Below are 15,536 nucleotides of genomic sequence, written 5' to 3'. Positions count from 1 at the left end.
CGACTTTAACTCAAGTACATGATTTGTGTACTTCGTCCACCTCTGCCTGATTCACAGTCATATGCAAACGTTTGAATGTTCCTGGCCGAATGACGTGTTTTTGGTGATTTTCTAAGTGAAAGTTTAAAAGTTAAGAAACCCTGCACAGAGAAAACTATTCAATTTGCCATTTTTCACCATTGCTATTTATGTGCTCAGTTTAACATAATGGAAAAATACACAAATAATAATAATAATAATAATAATAATAATAATAATTGTAGCATGTGAATAGCCAAGATCTTTTCATATACACACACATAAACAGCCATGTGAGACACGCTCTAATTCTCCTTTTAACGAAGACTTTTTAGAGTATCGATATCGGGATATCGGCACTTCATATCGAATCGAAGCAGAAATCAGTCCCTCCTTTTAACAATCTGCGCAACACCAGCGCAAAAAACGACAAGTCAACTTTAACACTAAGACCCTCATCTAGAGGGCGGGGCGTCGGCGACCGTACGATGATTGACAAAGCGACTAACCAATCCGAGGCGGGAATGTGTGCCGTTTCCATGGAAGTGACATTAAAGGAAAAAAATCCTCAGCTCCGCCCCTAAGCCGGACCACGCCGCGTACAGCGAGAGTGAACCGGCTCCGAACCGGAAAACCAGCGGCCAGCAGCGAACAGCCTGTAAGCGCCTTTCAAACACTGACAAAACACGCAGGACGGAGGGAGAGAGCTTAACCAGCGGCCCCTCGGCTTCCTCCAGTCGGGCGGCGCAAAGGGCTCAACCGCGCGAAACGCACCGCTGCCCGGAGAGGAGGAGGAGAGGCCGCGGAGCTCAGCGCGACCCGCCGGCTAGCTTAGCTTAGCAACATTAGCCATGCCGAGGAAACTTGAGTCGCGGTTTTGGGCTCTGGGTCGCCCCTCGGAACCACAGCGAGGACCCTCCCACCGCTTTAGCTGAAGATTATTCGCAAATAAACCGACTTATTAAATAAATGTTGGCGCTGTCAGCATTTATCTTTCTCTCAAACCGGCTGGCTAGTTTGGAGAAACCTCGAAGTCGGCTTCTTGTTCCATTTTCCCCGTCCCACCTTAAACGGTGCATCGGCGACATGTAACCGCTGCACCAGTTAAGGTGGAACGGGGAAGTTAAACTTTAGCTTCGCCTAGTTTAGCTTAGCTTATTGCGTAAGAACTTAGACGAGTCAAGTTGCTTTTTGTAATGACCCCCAACTCTCTTTAAGTGTGTTTTCTGGTTGTTTTTACCAAATTAATAGATTATTATTCCAGCCGGTCGGTGCTCGCCTCCGGGCTTTCACTGAAACAGCTGCTTAGCTTAACGTAGTTTGTGACGCTCAGTTTTAGCCTTAGCTTAGCTTGGTTAGCTGTTCAGAGTCTGACAAACTTTCAGTTCAGCCAGATTGAGTTTTATTTTTTTGCTGCTTTATTAAAAACATTGCCTTAAAGCCGTTTTACAGAAACGAGGATTCGCACTAGCTAAAGAGTAAAGCCGAAGACTGGGAGAAAGTCCGTAACGGCTCCCTTCAGGAAACTTTAGCTTAGCTTAGCTACTGACGTTACCGGTTGTTATTTTAGGTCCTAATAATGAAAAGAACTGGCTGTTTTTTGTTTACTTCGCCCTAAAATAAGCTAAAAAATTACATAAATTTGAGCGCCAATTATTCTCTTGAAGCGGACGATGGTGGTCACGCGACTTGTCGTTCCACCTTAAGCCGGGCAGCAGTTAGCGAGAAGCATCCGACGCGGCAGAACGTAGGTCTTCGGCATTTAAGGTGGAACGGGAAATTTGAATAAGAAGCCGCCCGAACCAGCTAGTTAAGAGTTTAGCTTAGCGCATGTAGCGCTACTTTATCTCCGAGGACGCTGGAGAACCGGCGGTTGCGTCTTTTCTCGCGTACTGTCGACCACAAACCAGCCACGGTCTGAACCGTCCCAGAGCCGCGGCGTAGACGGCTCTGTTCCGCGTCCAGACCTCGCCATTCTCCGGGTTCAGGCGGTTAGCTTAGCCTAGTTTAGCTACGCGTGGTGTGGTGTCATGTCAGTGTGCGATGCTATATCTCTCTCTCTCTCTCTCTCTCTCTCTCTCTCTCTCTCTCTCTCTCTCTCTCTCAACCAGGTCCCTCATAACGACACGCTGAAAGATGGCGGACGACCCGAGCGCGGCGGACAGGAACGTGGAAATCTGGAAGATCAAGAAGCTGATCAAAAGCCTTGAAGCAGCCAGGGGGTAAGAGCACCAGCTGGATATCTCGCATGACCCTTTTTAGGGGGATCTCTGGTTCTCGGTGTGGACTACACTCTGCCCGATGTGTCCTGGGGGTCTGCTCTGTGTACCCAGCCACACGCTGACAGCCAGCTTTGCTGACAGCTGTTGAACGTGGTGTGAGGAACATGGCAAAGGCCCCGTTCTCTGTTCCCGCTGCTGAACGGCAGCAGACCGGGCTTTTATCACTCTCTCTCTCAGTAGTGGCTTAAGCGGATCTTCAGCCAAGTCACTCGAAGCCCAGATGACCAAACTGAAGCTTTTAGTTTGGACATATTCTGAGAAGATCCGACTTATTGGAAAATACCTGGAAGAGCTGAAGGCAAGACAGGAAAAGGATGACCAGCAACATATGGATGGATACAATCACCAACAAACCATACATAAAACAGTATATTCCTGTGAAACACTATCCGTATGGTTGTCGGGAGTCGGACAAGATTTGACAGCGCTTAATTATTAATAATAGCGGCTTAAACGCCACGGTGCCACGGTGGGGCAGTCGTGGGCTGGAGGTTAGGGATCTGGCCCTGTGACCGGAAGGTTGCCGGTTCCATCCATGCTGACAGTCCATGACTGGGGTGTCCTTGAGCAAGACACCTAACCCCCGACTGCTCCCCGGGCGCCGTGGATGGGGCTGCCCACCGCTCCGGGCGAGTGTGCTCATTGCCCCCTGGCGTGTGTGTATTCACTAGTGTTGCATAATGTATGTATGTTAAATAATAGGTAATGTAATGGACCGCCCCTTAACCCACATATGATGGTCAGCTGCTGTCCAGCTCAGTGTTTCCGAGGTGCCTGTGTAACAGAGGTTTGACAGCGTGGCTGGGTCAGCGTTGATCACTACAGCTTTTTCAGTGCTGTTGGTTAGATATAGCTGGCATGTGGCATAGTCTGCTGGCAGAGCTAGAAGCCTGCATGTGGATGTAACAGCTACTTTAGGTTTACATGCACATAACAGTGTGACCAGCTTCTTAACTGGGCCGAATCAAGACATTTAGAAGAGCTGTATGAAACCGTGCTCCCTTCAAGACCAAAGCTGAAAGATTAGTAGTGTATATGTTGAAATGACGGGTTGAAAGAATGCGCTGTCGTAAGTTTTAAGGGGTGCAGTTTAACATAATAACATGGGGCTTGTGAACAGTTGGACCAGTCAAAAGCAGCTAAACACGCGCGCCGTGTATGTGATGGCACAACCACAGCTAACTGGTGGTAAATGCCGTGTACAAGGCGTAAGCTGGAAAAAATGCTGTTCTGGTGTTCTTGGCCAAAATAACAGGCCTGCACCCACATTTAAAAGTCAAAGTTTGAGTTACCGTCAGATTAGTGGTCAGAAAATCATCAGATTTTGCCCCAATTGGCTCAGTTAAAGGCGTTCGTCCATCAGGAAGTGTGCGGCAGTACGATATGTTTACAAACCCATGACTGCACTTTTCCCGCTGCCAGGTGAGCTGCACTGAACCTGAGTGTCTGTACTGGACTTGGTTACCCTCCTTGCCAGTTTGCCCCTCTTATGGGCAAAGCTAGGAATAGCGTACTTTTAAGGATCTGTTGGGAAAGGGACACAAGTATGGATAGTCATGGAGTTGGATTAATAACTTTAACGGGCGAGGAGGGTAACCACGTTCAGTACAGGCGCTCCGGTCCGGTGCAGCTTGGCAGTGGAAGAAGTGCGGTCATGGATTTGTAAACATATCGTACTTCCTGATGGACGAACGCCTTTAGTAAGACCAGCAGTCGGTTGGCTATTGGTGTGAATGTGAACATAACAGTTGGCCCAGCAGTGTATTTGTTCGGTGTACAGCTGGTAGCCTGATATGGATTTACAGCACTGTGCAAAAGTCGGAGACCACCCTTCATACATTTAATCTCAAGTCATTACACTCGAGCCTTAGCAGCTTTATATGATAGGGTTTGTACAGGATTTAGTGTGTCCACCCTTTTATAGTGACTTTTACTCTTTACAGGAGACTCTTTCAGTTTTCCAAATAAATATGCTGGAATATTTTTCCACACGACCTGTCCAGGGTGTATCCTGCCTTTCGCCCGATGACTGCTGGGATGGGCTCCAGCACCCCCCGCGACCCTGACGGAGAAGCGGCTTAGGAAATGGATGGATTTTTCCACACCTCCAAAGTTCAATCTTAGGAGCTGCTTGATGATTTCCTGAAGTAATCAAACCCATTCAGTAATGCTGAGGTCTGGACTCTGGGGTGGCCAGTCCATCGCCCAGCTTCTTTGTTTGATGTGTCCGTCTCCTTTTCTCAGTGAGGTTCTTCTTGATCAGCTACACGTCCTTTCAGACCCACAGCGCTGAGTGGTCTTCTCACAGTGGAAGGATGGACAGAAACACCTGTGGATGTTTTCAGATCTGAAGCAGCTTGATCTTCTCCTCCCTCTCAGAGATCAAAGCTTTCAGTGCTGTTTATCTGAAGAGGGGAGGTGGTCTACAAAGTCTTCCAGGTGGCTGTTAGGAGGCCCATTTGCTCTGTAGCTTTTAATAATTTGTTGAGCTCCAGTTTTGGAGGTTTTTTAAAAGCTTATTTTTCCTTTGACTTACTTCTTCCTTGTCTCCTCCAAAACATCTCGTGAAAATCAGTGACTTGGATCTCTGGCTTTTACAGAACTGCAGTAATGCATGCAGCCCTGAACCTTCTTCAGTGATGTATAAGCAGCCCGTAGAGGTCACCTCAGAATGAAGTCCTCAAAAATGTATTTTCAGTGTGTAGTGAGAGAGGCTGCCCTGTTGTCGTGGCCCCTGGTGCCTGTATTATTAGTGAGCCCTGTCTGTTGTGTAAACGTTGCATTATTGAGAATTGAGTTTTGGTGCTCCGAGGCTCGGTTGCTTGCTCTCAGGTTCTCTGAGCTAAAAACATAATTGCCAACCTGCCCTCATGTTGTGAAGGTCAGAAGTGCAGTTTGTGCGATTCAGTAATTTGTGTTTTATTGTTATGTGGCTTGCAGGAACGGCACCAGTATGATATCCCTCATCATCCCTCCTAAGGACCAGATATCTCGTGTGGCTAAGATGCTGGCTGATGAATTCGGGACAGCCTCTAATATCAAGAGCAGAGTGAACAGACTCTCAGTGTTGGGCGCCATCACCTCAGTACAGCAGAGACTCAAGCTCTACAACAAGGGTGTGTGTGTGTGTGTGTGTGTGTGTGTGTGTGTGTGTGTGTGTTCGTGCATGTTTATCCATTTTAGAAGTGGTTTTCCAACTGGTGGCTTGTGATGACGCTGGATAAAAATGCATAAATCAAACAGATTTTAGATCAGAAGTAGTGACCACTCGCTACTGCTTCCAGAGCAGTTCTGTGATCTTACTCGGCCTTTCTCCTTGAAACCTCTAGCAGTAAAAATGATTTCCGTAATGATTGCATTTTATATTATTTAAAAAAAAAACAAAAAAAAAACGGTTGTCGCTTATGTTTTGGTTTATTGATCGTTGTTTGACATCTTTCCATGTTTTTGCTTGTCTCTGTTCTTTTTGTTGGGAGGAAAAAAAGCTAAAATGTGTGGTTTTCAGGCTATTAAGCCTGAAACAATCTTTTAAGTCACGTTGAGTTTTTCAAACGGCATCACACGTCTTTATATATTGACATCACACGCACAGACTCAGAAAGCAGGTCCAGCTCGATGTTTGTTTAGGTTTCAGATGCGAAAACCACACATCCTTTATAATACCAGGTATTATTTCCTACTCATGTTTTCTGGTGCTCATTTGCAGTGCCTCCCAATGGTCTGGTGGTGTACTGTGGGACCATAGTGACGGAGGAGGGCAAAGAGAAGAAAGTAAACATTGACTTTGAACCGTTCAAGCCAATCAACACGTCCCTGTATTTATGTGACAACAAATTCCACACAGAGGTGAGTGATTTTATTTATTTTATGCAGTTCTGGTCAGACATTTGTGTGCATTTGAAGCACAAATCAGAAGTTTTAAGGCAGCTTTCAATGTATTTGCATATGAATACAGCAAATGGAAATGCAGCACTTCTCTTTACCAGAACATCTCACTTTGCAGGCTAAATTAATGCAGTTGTATTAGACCCCAAGTTGGTTGGTAGACGTGGATGTTTCTTCAAATGCAGCACATTATTTACCTTGGGGGGAAAAAAACCCAGTAATTCTAGTGAAATTTCGAGTTAGTTTGCGGATCGCGTGTTAGGGAGGAGTACCTGTCTAATTAATTAATGGTAATTAATTGGTCGGTATCTTTTAATGTCCTTTATCTTCTCTCAGCCCACGAGATGTTGCACCACATTAATGTTTATCGGTTGACTATGTTCCTTTCTAGACTCTGAATAGAGTTGAGGTTCGTTTCTTGAAAGCCTGATTAACATTTTGTAGGGCTGATCTTGAACCTGACTGTTGTCCACCTTCAGGCTCTCACCGCGTTGCTCTCGGATGACAGCAAGTTCGGCTTCATTGTGATTGATGGCAGCGGTGCTCTCTTCGGGACTCTACAAGGCAACACAAGGGAGGTGCTGCACAAGTTCACAGTGGACCTGCCCAAAAAGCACGGTAAAGTGTGTCAGCTCACCCACGCCGATGTGATATTACATCAGTGATCTGAAAAAAGCCACTTGGGCAGCTTATGTTAGCCTTTCTTCATACGGCATGTCTGTTAGATAGCCCTGCTAATGGATTGGCGTTGACGTTGGTGCGGAGGACACCCTTTATTTGATTGCAGACACCTTGGCTGTTTTACTGTATATACAAAGTAATAAATCATTTGTCAAGGAGTCCCATGAAGATGAGCTCCTCGGGCTTTACAGTCCATTAACAGAAACAGCCTGTTTGGTGATGTCACAAAAAACAATGCATTTACATACGTCCTCCTTTTTTCATTGCACAGCAATTTAGCCCCGCCCATGTTTCCGTGTTGGCTCTTTGAATAAGGAGCAGATCTAATTTATATACAGTACTGTGAGAAAGTCTTAGGCACCCAAGACACATTTTCAAAATCTGTTTATTTGCTGAGAAAAGTGTTAATATTTGAATAAACTGAATGTTTATAATCTTAATTAATATGTGATTTTTTTGGATGTTTGTGTGTTTGTTTACCCATCTCCAAGCCGCTCCTCGAGGAAGCCCAGTATTATATGTAGTTAAAAAGCAGCTCCTGGTTTGAATCAGTGCTCAGTAAATTGAGCTCATGATGTAATTGATGATATTAACGAGTCTCTGTGGCGGCTGTGAAGGTGTCCAGGAAAAATACGGACCCGAGAAATTCTTGTTGCTTTTTATTGTTTTTCTGTTTATTTGAATTATGAATACGACTTTATTCTAATGTATATTGTGATAAACTCCCTGCTGAGGTCAATAGTTTAAACATTTGCTTTCCTTCTGTGCCTCATAAACAAAAGGTAAATGAATTACAGTATTGCAGTCATGGTGATTGAGAGCCTGTTTACTGTGGATCTGCCCCAAAACTACAGTAATGTGATGTAATTTGCGTCTGTCAGTTTGAGGTCTTTGCTCACTGTTCTTTGTGGTCTTCTGTCAGGCCGAGGAGGTCAGTCCGCTCTGCGTTTTGCACGTTTGAGAATGGAGAAGAGACACAACTACGTGAGAAAGGTGGCAGAGACGGCCGTGCAGCTATTTGTGTCCAATGACAAGGTCAACGTGGCTGGGATGGTTCTTGCTGGATCAGCTGACTTCAAGACTGAGCTTAGCCAATCAGACATGTTTGACCCGGTATGTTCCTCTGCGTGTGCCATACAGGGGTGGCCAGAAAGATACACGGATTGGGCGTAACATCATGACCACCTCCTTGTTTCTATGCTCATTGTCCACTTTATCAGCTCCACTTACTGTATAGCTGCACTCTGTAGTTCTACAGTTACAGACTGTAGTCCATCTGTTTCTCTGATACTCTGTTACCCTGTTCTTCAGTGGTCAGGACCTCCATGGACCCTCACAGAGCAGGTACTATTTGGATGGTGGATCATTGTCAGCATTCTCTGACATGGTGGTGGTGGTGTGTTAGTGTGTGTTGTGCTGGTATGAGTGGATCAGACACAGCAGTGCTGCTGGAGTTTTTAAACACAGTGTCCACTCACTGTCCACTCTATTAGACACTCCTGCCTCGTCGGTCCACCTTGTAGATGTAAAGTCAGAGACGACAGCTCATCTGCTGCTGCACAGTTTGTGTTCGTCATCCTCTAGTCCTTCATCAGTGGTCACAGGACGCTGTTGGCTGGATATTTTTGGTTGGTGGACTATTCTCAGTCCAGCAGAGACACTGAGGTGTTTAAAAACTCCAGCAGCACTGCTGTGTCTGATCCACTCAGACCAGCACAACACACACTAACATGCCACCACCACGTCAGTGTTACTGCAGTGCTGAGAATGATCCACCACCCAAATAGTACCTGCTCTGTGAGGGTCCATGGGGGTCCTGACCACTGAAGAACAGGGTAAAAGTAGCAGAGAAACAGATGGACTACAGTCTGTAAGTGTAGAACTACAGAGTGCAGCTATACAGTAAGTGGAGCTGATAAGATGGACAGTGAGCGTAGAAACAAGGAGGTGGTCATCATGTTGTGCCTGATCAGTGTGTATGTTATCATCTTTGTTAAATTGTCAAAGTTTGCTCCTTTTTTTTTCCTCAGGTCTTGTGTGTAGTCACTACTCATAGAACACTGAACAACTGCATGCACAAATGTGGAAAAGACAGTTTTGCAGTGCATTTTCTCCATTCGGACGCGTTTGAAGTCATCAGAAAAGCATGTTATTGTGAAGCACACTGTGCGTTGTGGAAATGTTTTTAAGCATTGTGATCTGCTTTGGCTAACTTGCCCAGCTTTTAATGTTGTCTTTCTTCACACACCGTGGCTTATTTTTTCCCCACTTATTGACATTTGTTTTCCCCGTCTCCGTGCAGAGATTACAAGCGAAGGTGTTGAAACTGGTTGACATTTCTTATGGAGGAGAGAACGGATTCAATCAGGCCATCGAACTCTCCGCTGAGGTGCTATCCAACGTCAAATTCATCCAAGAGAAGAAACTAATAGGTAACAAACCTGAGAATGGATCCTGATGATTTTGAGACGTTAGTCTGTGTTTATCAGGCTGCGCAGTATAGCAGAGTGTCTGCATCTAACAGTACATGTTGAGTTAGTGTTAGCTTGTTAGCATGCTGTAGGCTAAGGCTAAATCGTTAGATCGAGACATTAGAAAGTCTCAAATTTTGTCTCGATTATTGTACTTGTATAATATTGAAGGGGAAATAAAACCAAAATGGAAACGTTAAGATATTAACACAAGGCACATGTTTACCAGCTCCTTATAGCTGTGGGCTGGACGTTAGGGAACCAGCCTTGTGACCGCAAGGTCGCCGGTTCGATCCCCTGAGCCGACAGTCCATGACTGAAGTGCCCTTGAGCAAGACACCTAACCCCCAACTGCTCCCCGGGCGCCGTGGATAGGGCTGCGCACCACTCCAGGCTCACTAGTGTGTATGTGGGGGTTTCACTGCACAGATGGGTTAAATGCGGAGGTGAAACTGTACTGTTGGATATCCTAATAAAGGATAACTTATTATTAACTTATCAGCACATTTATTGAACTTCTGTGAATTGTGACTCGCCTATTTGAGCATCCTGACCAACCCTCACACGTTCATGGCCATATTAATGATTCAAGACGTTTAATTGATCCAACAAACCTAAATCAGTTTGGTCCAAATATGCTGGCCAGTTGTTAACCATGTTGTCTTGATTTAATACCTTAAAAAACGTCATTGCGTCCCTCTTCAGGTCGCTACTTTGACGAGATCAGTCAGGACACGGGGAAGTACTGCTTTGGAGTGGAGGACACGCTCAAAGCGCTGGAGATGGGAGCCGTGGAGATCCTCATTGTTTATGAGAACCTGGACACTATGCGCTACGTCCTTCGCTGCCACGGAGCCGAGGGCAGCTCGCCGGAAAACGGTATTTATGTAAAAGTTTTGCACTCTTGGATTCTTTCTGTCTCACAGAACAGCCCTGATAATCCTGTACCTTTTCCTGATTAGATGAGAAGACACTATATCTGACACCAGAGCAGGAAAAGGACAAGTCTCACTTCACGGACAAAGAGGTGAGGTAAAAATTGACCGCTTCAGAGCAAAACTGACCTGTCTGGTGTAACTAATTAGATTTAGATAGAATAATACAAACTCTCATTTCACTTGTTAACGTGGTTAATTTGCTTCCTTTGCCAAGGCCAGCTGATACCAAATGCACATCCGAATGAATACAGGAGAGGAGAGGGTTTAGCTGAATCATTTTTAGTGTTTAAAAGTTTAGTAATAAAGTAAATTTTAGTCATTTTTAGCATATGTGCAGTATTCATTTGGTTTACAAGCAACCTACATATTTTTGTTTCAAGCATCTACTGTTTGTGAGCACTTCAGCTGTAAGTGGTGTTGATGGTAGATGTGGAGTAAATTGTAACAGATTGAGGGACTAGTTGTAGTAACTGCCACTAAAAGTCTGATAAAATAATGCAGCAGTTTGTTGAGCACCGTTATTTGTTGTTTGGACCAGATGAGCTTTTCAGCCTAGAGCCATAAATATATTGATCAACTTGAAAAGAAGCTGTTTTTGTTTATTTGTTTATTTTTGAGCACAAAGGCATGATCAATTAGGCATGATCAATTAGGCATGATCAATTAGGCATGATCAATTAGGCATGATCAATTTTTGTTTTGTTTACAATTGGAATTTGAAAAACCAAATGAGCCTGTGGGAGTGTAGTAGTCCAGTATTGCTTTAGAAACAGCTTATAGTGTGGACTTTAATAAAACAGTCTGTACTGATTTAATCCTTACTAGCTTTTTAAACTCGGTATGTTTTATTAGCTGCACATGTATGAGCCGAGTCTGTACCTCTGTTGTAGACGGGGCAGGAGCATGAACTCATAGAGAGCATGCCGCTGCTCGAGTGGTTTGCCAACAACTACAAGAAATTCGGGGCCACACTGGAGATCGTGACTGATAAGAGCCAGGAGGGGTCGCAGTTTGTGAAAGGCTTTGGCGGCATTGGTGGTAAGGGCCAATTTCAGCTTTTTCAGTCGAAATTTAGCAGCTGAATTGTAGAGGTGGGAGGTGAATGCTGGTATGTTGATGTGTTAATGTGGATTTTCTCCTGTTATAAAAACAAAAAACGATTTTCCACAAACAATTCAAAAGCCAAAATGAACAAGGATAGAATAAATTATTTATTCTTGTTTTGTTGGTGTAGATTAGTGCTTAAGCAATAGAAGACGAGAGGGGGTGCGTTTTCGCAAAAATAACATCCCGGCTGTGATCTGGTGGCCGTAGATCATCACAGCCGTGATGTTATTGGTGATAACTCCCTCCTCGAGTGCTCTACTGCTTTAATACAGCAGTTAAATAAATACAGTAAGAAATGAATAAACTGGCCGTGAACGCGGCGTTTAATGTTTTAATGTTCAGTTCCTTCCTCCTAATTATAGCTCCTTAACGAGCATCTTATAGCTACGCCAGAGTAACGAGCTCCGCCCACTCGCCGCTCAGCCCGCAGTTCGTTCTGCTCCATACAGACCGACTGACAGTTTGGGAATTTAATGTAGTCTCATCCTCGGAGTCGGACCAAATCGGCTGTCGGTCAAGTGTCCGTTTTCTGTTTGTGGCAAAGTAAGAAGTAGAAACGTCCAAATGTATTGAGCATCTCCTACAGCTGTCAGAGTTGTTGCTTAGCAACGGCGTCTTAGCAGAGTGATGGTGTTAGTGAAAAACCCGTGATGCTATGGCCATATAACAGCAGGGCTAGAGCACTGCTCAGCCAATCAGCTTATGACTAACTTATATAAATTACAACAGTGCACAGGTTTACTTCACTCTTCTGTTTCTGTTTCTGAGCGTTTTGTCATGTTGTCCAGCCCTAGTGTTGCCTATTATCAGTATTTTTTTTTCAACATATTCTGTAAAATCTATGATGTACATTTGAGCTAATATTTCCTGAAACAGCCGATTAAACATCATAATTCTATAGACCCTGCGAACTGCCCCATGATTGCCCAAGGTGCAAATGCTTGTTTTATCTTCTCTTCTTGTAGGAATTCTGCGGTACAGAGTCGATTTCCAAGGCATGGAGTACCAAGGCGAGGATGACGAGTTCTTTGATTTAGATGACTACTAGGTAGTTGAGACTGACAATTGGAGAATTTTTCAAAAGTAAAGGATTTTCCCCTCTGCTGCTCAGCGAATGACTAGGGGGGTAAGGCGAAGACAGTGAATTGGCGACGAGGAGATTACGACGTGAGGGGGAAGAGAAATGGTATCTACATGTATCCCTGACCTTAAAACACAGTGACTCCATCTCCTGACTGGATGAAGCTGACAGGGTTTTGCTCCTCTCTATACATTGCTAACACATCACAGCAACAGTACGGACATGGACATCCCGCCCCACCGCCCCTTCTCGGCTCTCCAGAATACATCCTGATAGGCTGTGAGGTTTTTTGTTTTCTTTTTTAAACTCATCCCTGTTTTATGACTAGGGCTGCACAATATGGACAAGCATTATAATTATAGTACATCTACATATCGCGACTGTGAGATGCCTTGCAATGTATGAAATTGGTAATGTGACCGTTAAAGTAACAACATTTTGACCAAAATGATCTTCTTTTGCTGGGTTACACAAAAACCTGAATTCATCAAAACGCCCACAGAAGCCAGTCCGCCTTGGCTGTGACTGAAATGGATCCCTGTCCACATTTTAGGTCCCTGTAGGGAGTGTCAGCTCGTTTCCTCTTGGCGCCTGAATCGTAAAGTGTAGTTAGATTGGTAGTTGGGTCCTCGGTAGTGCTGTTACATAATGCAAAACGGGACCGTCTACAAAGGCCGCTTTGTCACATCAGAAAGGAAATTTAATGGAGAAAATACTGTTGATGTCTCATCAGCTGGCAGGCGTTTATATGAGTGATGTAATGTGGCAAGCAAAACGTTTGGTTTGATATTCGATTCTTTTCTGTGGCGAAAAATTGTTCACCTCACTGAAAGCTGGTGAATTTCATGCTCTGCGTTCAGTTTAGACCCTCTTTAATATGAAACTGCGCAGTGGATATTTTAACGGCCGCTTTAAGGCTACGTTCACATCACCGGGTTGAAGTGGCACAAATCCGATTTTTGCCCCTCATGTGACTCGGATCTGATGTTTTCAGGGCTGTGTGGACACAAATCGGATCTTTTCAAATCCGACCTGAGCCACTTTCATATGTGGTCCTAGATCAGATACGTATCCGATTTGTGGCCATGTGACCTTAATGTGACGCTCAGATCGGAGTTTGTGTGCTTTTTTTTTTTTTTTTTTTCCGCTGTGCCTGTGCCATCATTTAGCGTTGCCATGGCAACTGCGCCGAACCGACGTTAAACGTCTCACCTTTTTCTCCTTCATCTGGCTCTTGCAACTTGTGTACCTTTGGGTTCCCTGACTTCCCAAACAAAATGAACAAATGGAGATTTTAATTTTATTTTTATTCTATCGTCGTTTGAAGCTAAATTTGTGTAAATGTCCTCTCCAAAGACGCGTCTCTAATGTAGGTTTCTGCAACATTTCAGGAAATTGACAAACGATGCATCCACTAAAGTTGAACCAAAACATTTTGGCAGTCTTTATGAAACATTTCTGTTGCCTACGTCAGAAAACTTGACGACCTCTGTCGACTTCCGCTGCTTCAAATACGGAAGTAGAAAAGGGTCCGTTGCGAGGGAGACCACCGCGATAATGTTTTACACACAGTATATTTTGCAGCCCTATTCTTGATTCTCCTTTCTTTGACTCTCCTGCTGCTGCTGTGCTATTTTGAGAGTTTATGGCATTTGCTGTTTTGTTTTGAAGTAACCTCTGTGTTTGGCAAGCAGGACAGATTAAATCGGCACCGTTTCCTCAGCCCCCTCAAGCCCCTTTTGTCCTTCTCTTCTTCAGTTTACTTCTGCCTCGTTTCTGCTGTAAATCAGTATGATTATGCATTCTGAGCCAGCTAAATCTGCTCCTCCTGTCTCGGTGGACCTGACGGCGCACCGAGACGTCTCCTGCACAGAAGGACCATCGTGTAGCTGGATCGCCTCTCCATTCTGCTGCCTCTGTACGAGGACAGATGTTTGTTTCTCAGCCTCATCAGCCTCGCCCTCAATAATGTACACCACTTTACATGCTTTACCACCACCTGGACAACTCCCCTCACCACCTGGATGGCTCCCCCCATCCTCATATGAGCTGTGTTTGCGTGCCTGAATCGTGTGATGTGTGAAGTAATGATGGCACGGTTCTTTTGCCTTGTGGTATTTTTATGATTTGGACATGAAGATGAGCTTCACGGCTCTTGCCGCCTGAGCCCATAGACTCCCGAGGTGGCACGTCATTCTGTAGTCGTCATGCCCGTATTAGGACCTCCAGGTCTGGTTTTCTCTCTGACAGAAATCAATGAGGTTTTCAAAAACGTCCTGCTTTTAACAAAAAGCCTGATGCGTTTTGACCTACGTACATTTTTCTACCCTCACTGGATCCTCTGTATAGTCATTTAAAGAGCTGGAATATGGAGGTCCGTGTTAATGGCAAGCTCCCCTTTCTGCGCAGACTTCAACACTATTATATAACCGTGGTGAACCAGGACTGTTAGAGCTTGGCCTTCACTGCGGGCTATGAATGTCAAAACTCGATGAAAATATGAGGAAACAACCCACCTCAAAGATAATGCTAACTTCTGCTAGCGGCCCTATGGGATTCAAGTACTTTGCTAGTGCTTTGGCCTTTCTAGACTAAACCCAAGACAAGAAATATGAAGCTTCTAAGCGAAGATACGGAGCTGCCGCCACTTTTCTGTTTCTACCAACCCACTGATTAAGGTGCTGCTCGTGTTCAGTCAGCGATGTATCTAGAACTTCCTGGAAAGGCCTAGAGTTTTTCCCTCATCAGATAGGTCCCACCCATTGGAAATCAAAACATGTCAGACAGTCTGCTGTGTGAGGACGACTCTGCTTCTGGGGTCCTAACCAATTGGAACGATCGCTTATATCTACCTACATTCCATGGAGAAGAATTCCCGATTGGCCTGTTCTCGCCTTGGCATTTCAAGAATTTAATCCTCTTGTTTCCGTCCAAAGCTTGACAATGAAGTGAGAGTAGTGCAGAGATCTTTGGAGGCATAAAGGCTCTGAGGCTTTCCATGTGTTCTACACTCTTAACAATGGTTCTTCTAGGGTTCTGTAGTAAAGAAAATGGTTCTATGTAGATCCATGAA

At 44.7% G+C, this 15,536-nt stretch overlaps 1 protein-coding gene across 1 annotated transcript; it reads left to right on the top strand.

The window, feature by feature from the left end:
• The first annotated feature begins 582 nt into the window (after positions 1 to 582).
• Positions 583 to 13,496, top strand: etf1b (eukaryotic translation termination factor 1b). The gene is made up of 11 exons (XM_017715175.2): positions 583 to 676; positions 2,130 to 2,240; positions 5,241 to 5,416; positions 6,007 to 6,146; positions 6,665 to 6,803; positions 7,789 to 7,979; positions 9,169 to 9,298; positions 10,043 to 10,216; positions 10,300 to 10,364; positions 11,166 to 11,313; positions 12,348 to 13,496. The coding sequence occupies exons 2-11, from the start codon at positions 2,155 to 2,157 to the stop codon at positions 12,428 to 12,430; spliced, it is 1,332 nt and encodes a 443-aa protein (XP_017570664.1). The 5' UTR covers positions 583 to 676; positions 2,130 to 2,154; the 3' UTR covers positions 12,431 to 13,496.
• Positions 13,497 to 15,536: the final 2,040 nt, after the last annotated feature.

This window comes from Pygocentrus nattereri, chromosome 18 (genome assembly GCF_015220715.1).
Source record: "Pygocentrus nattereri isolate fPygNat1 chromosome 18, fPygNat1.pri, whole genome shotgun sequence".
Classification (NCBI taxonomy): domain Eukaryota; kingdom Metazoa; phylum Chordata; class Actinopteri; order Characiformes; family Serrasalmidae; genus Pygocentrus; species Pygocentrus nattereri.
This window is presented reverse-complemented; position numbering and strand designations above follow the sequence as displayed.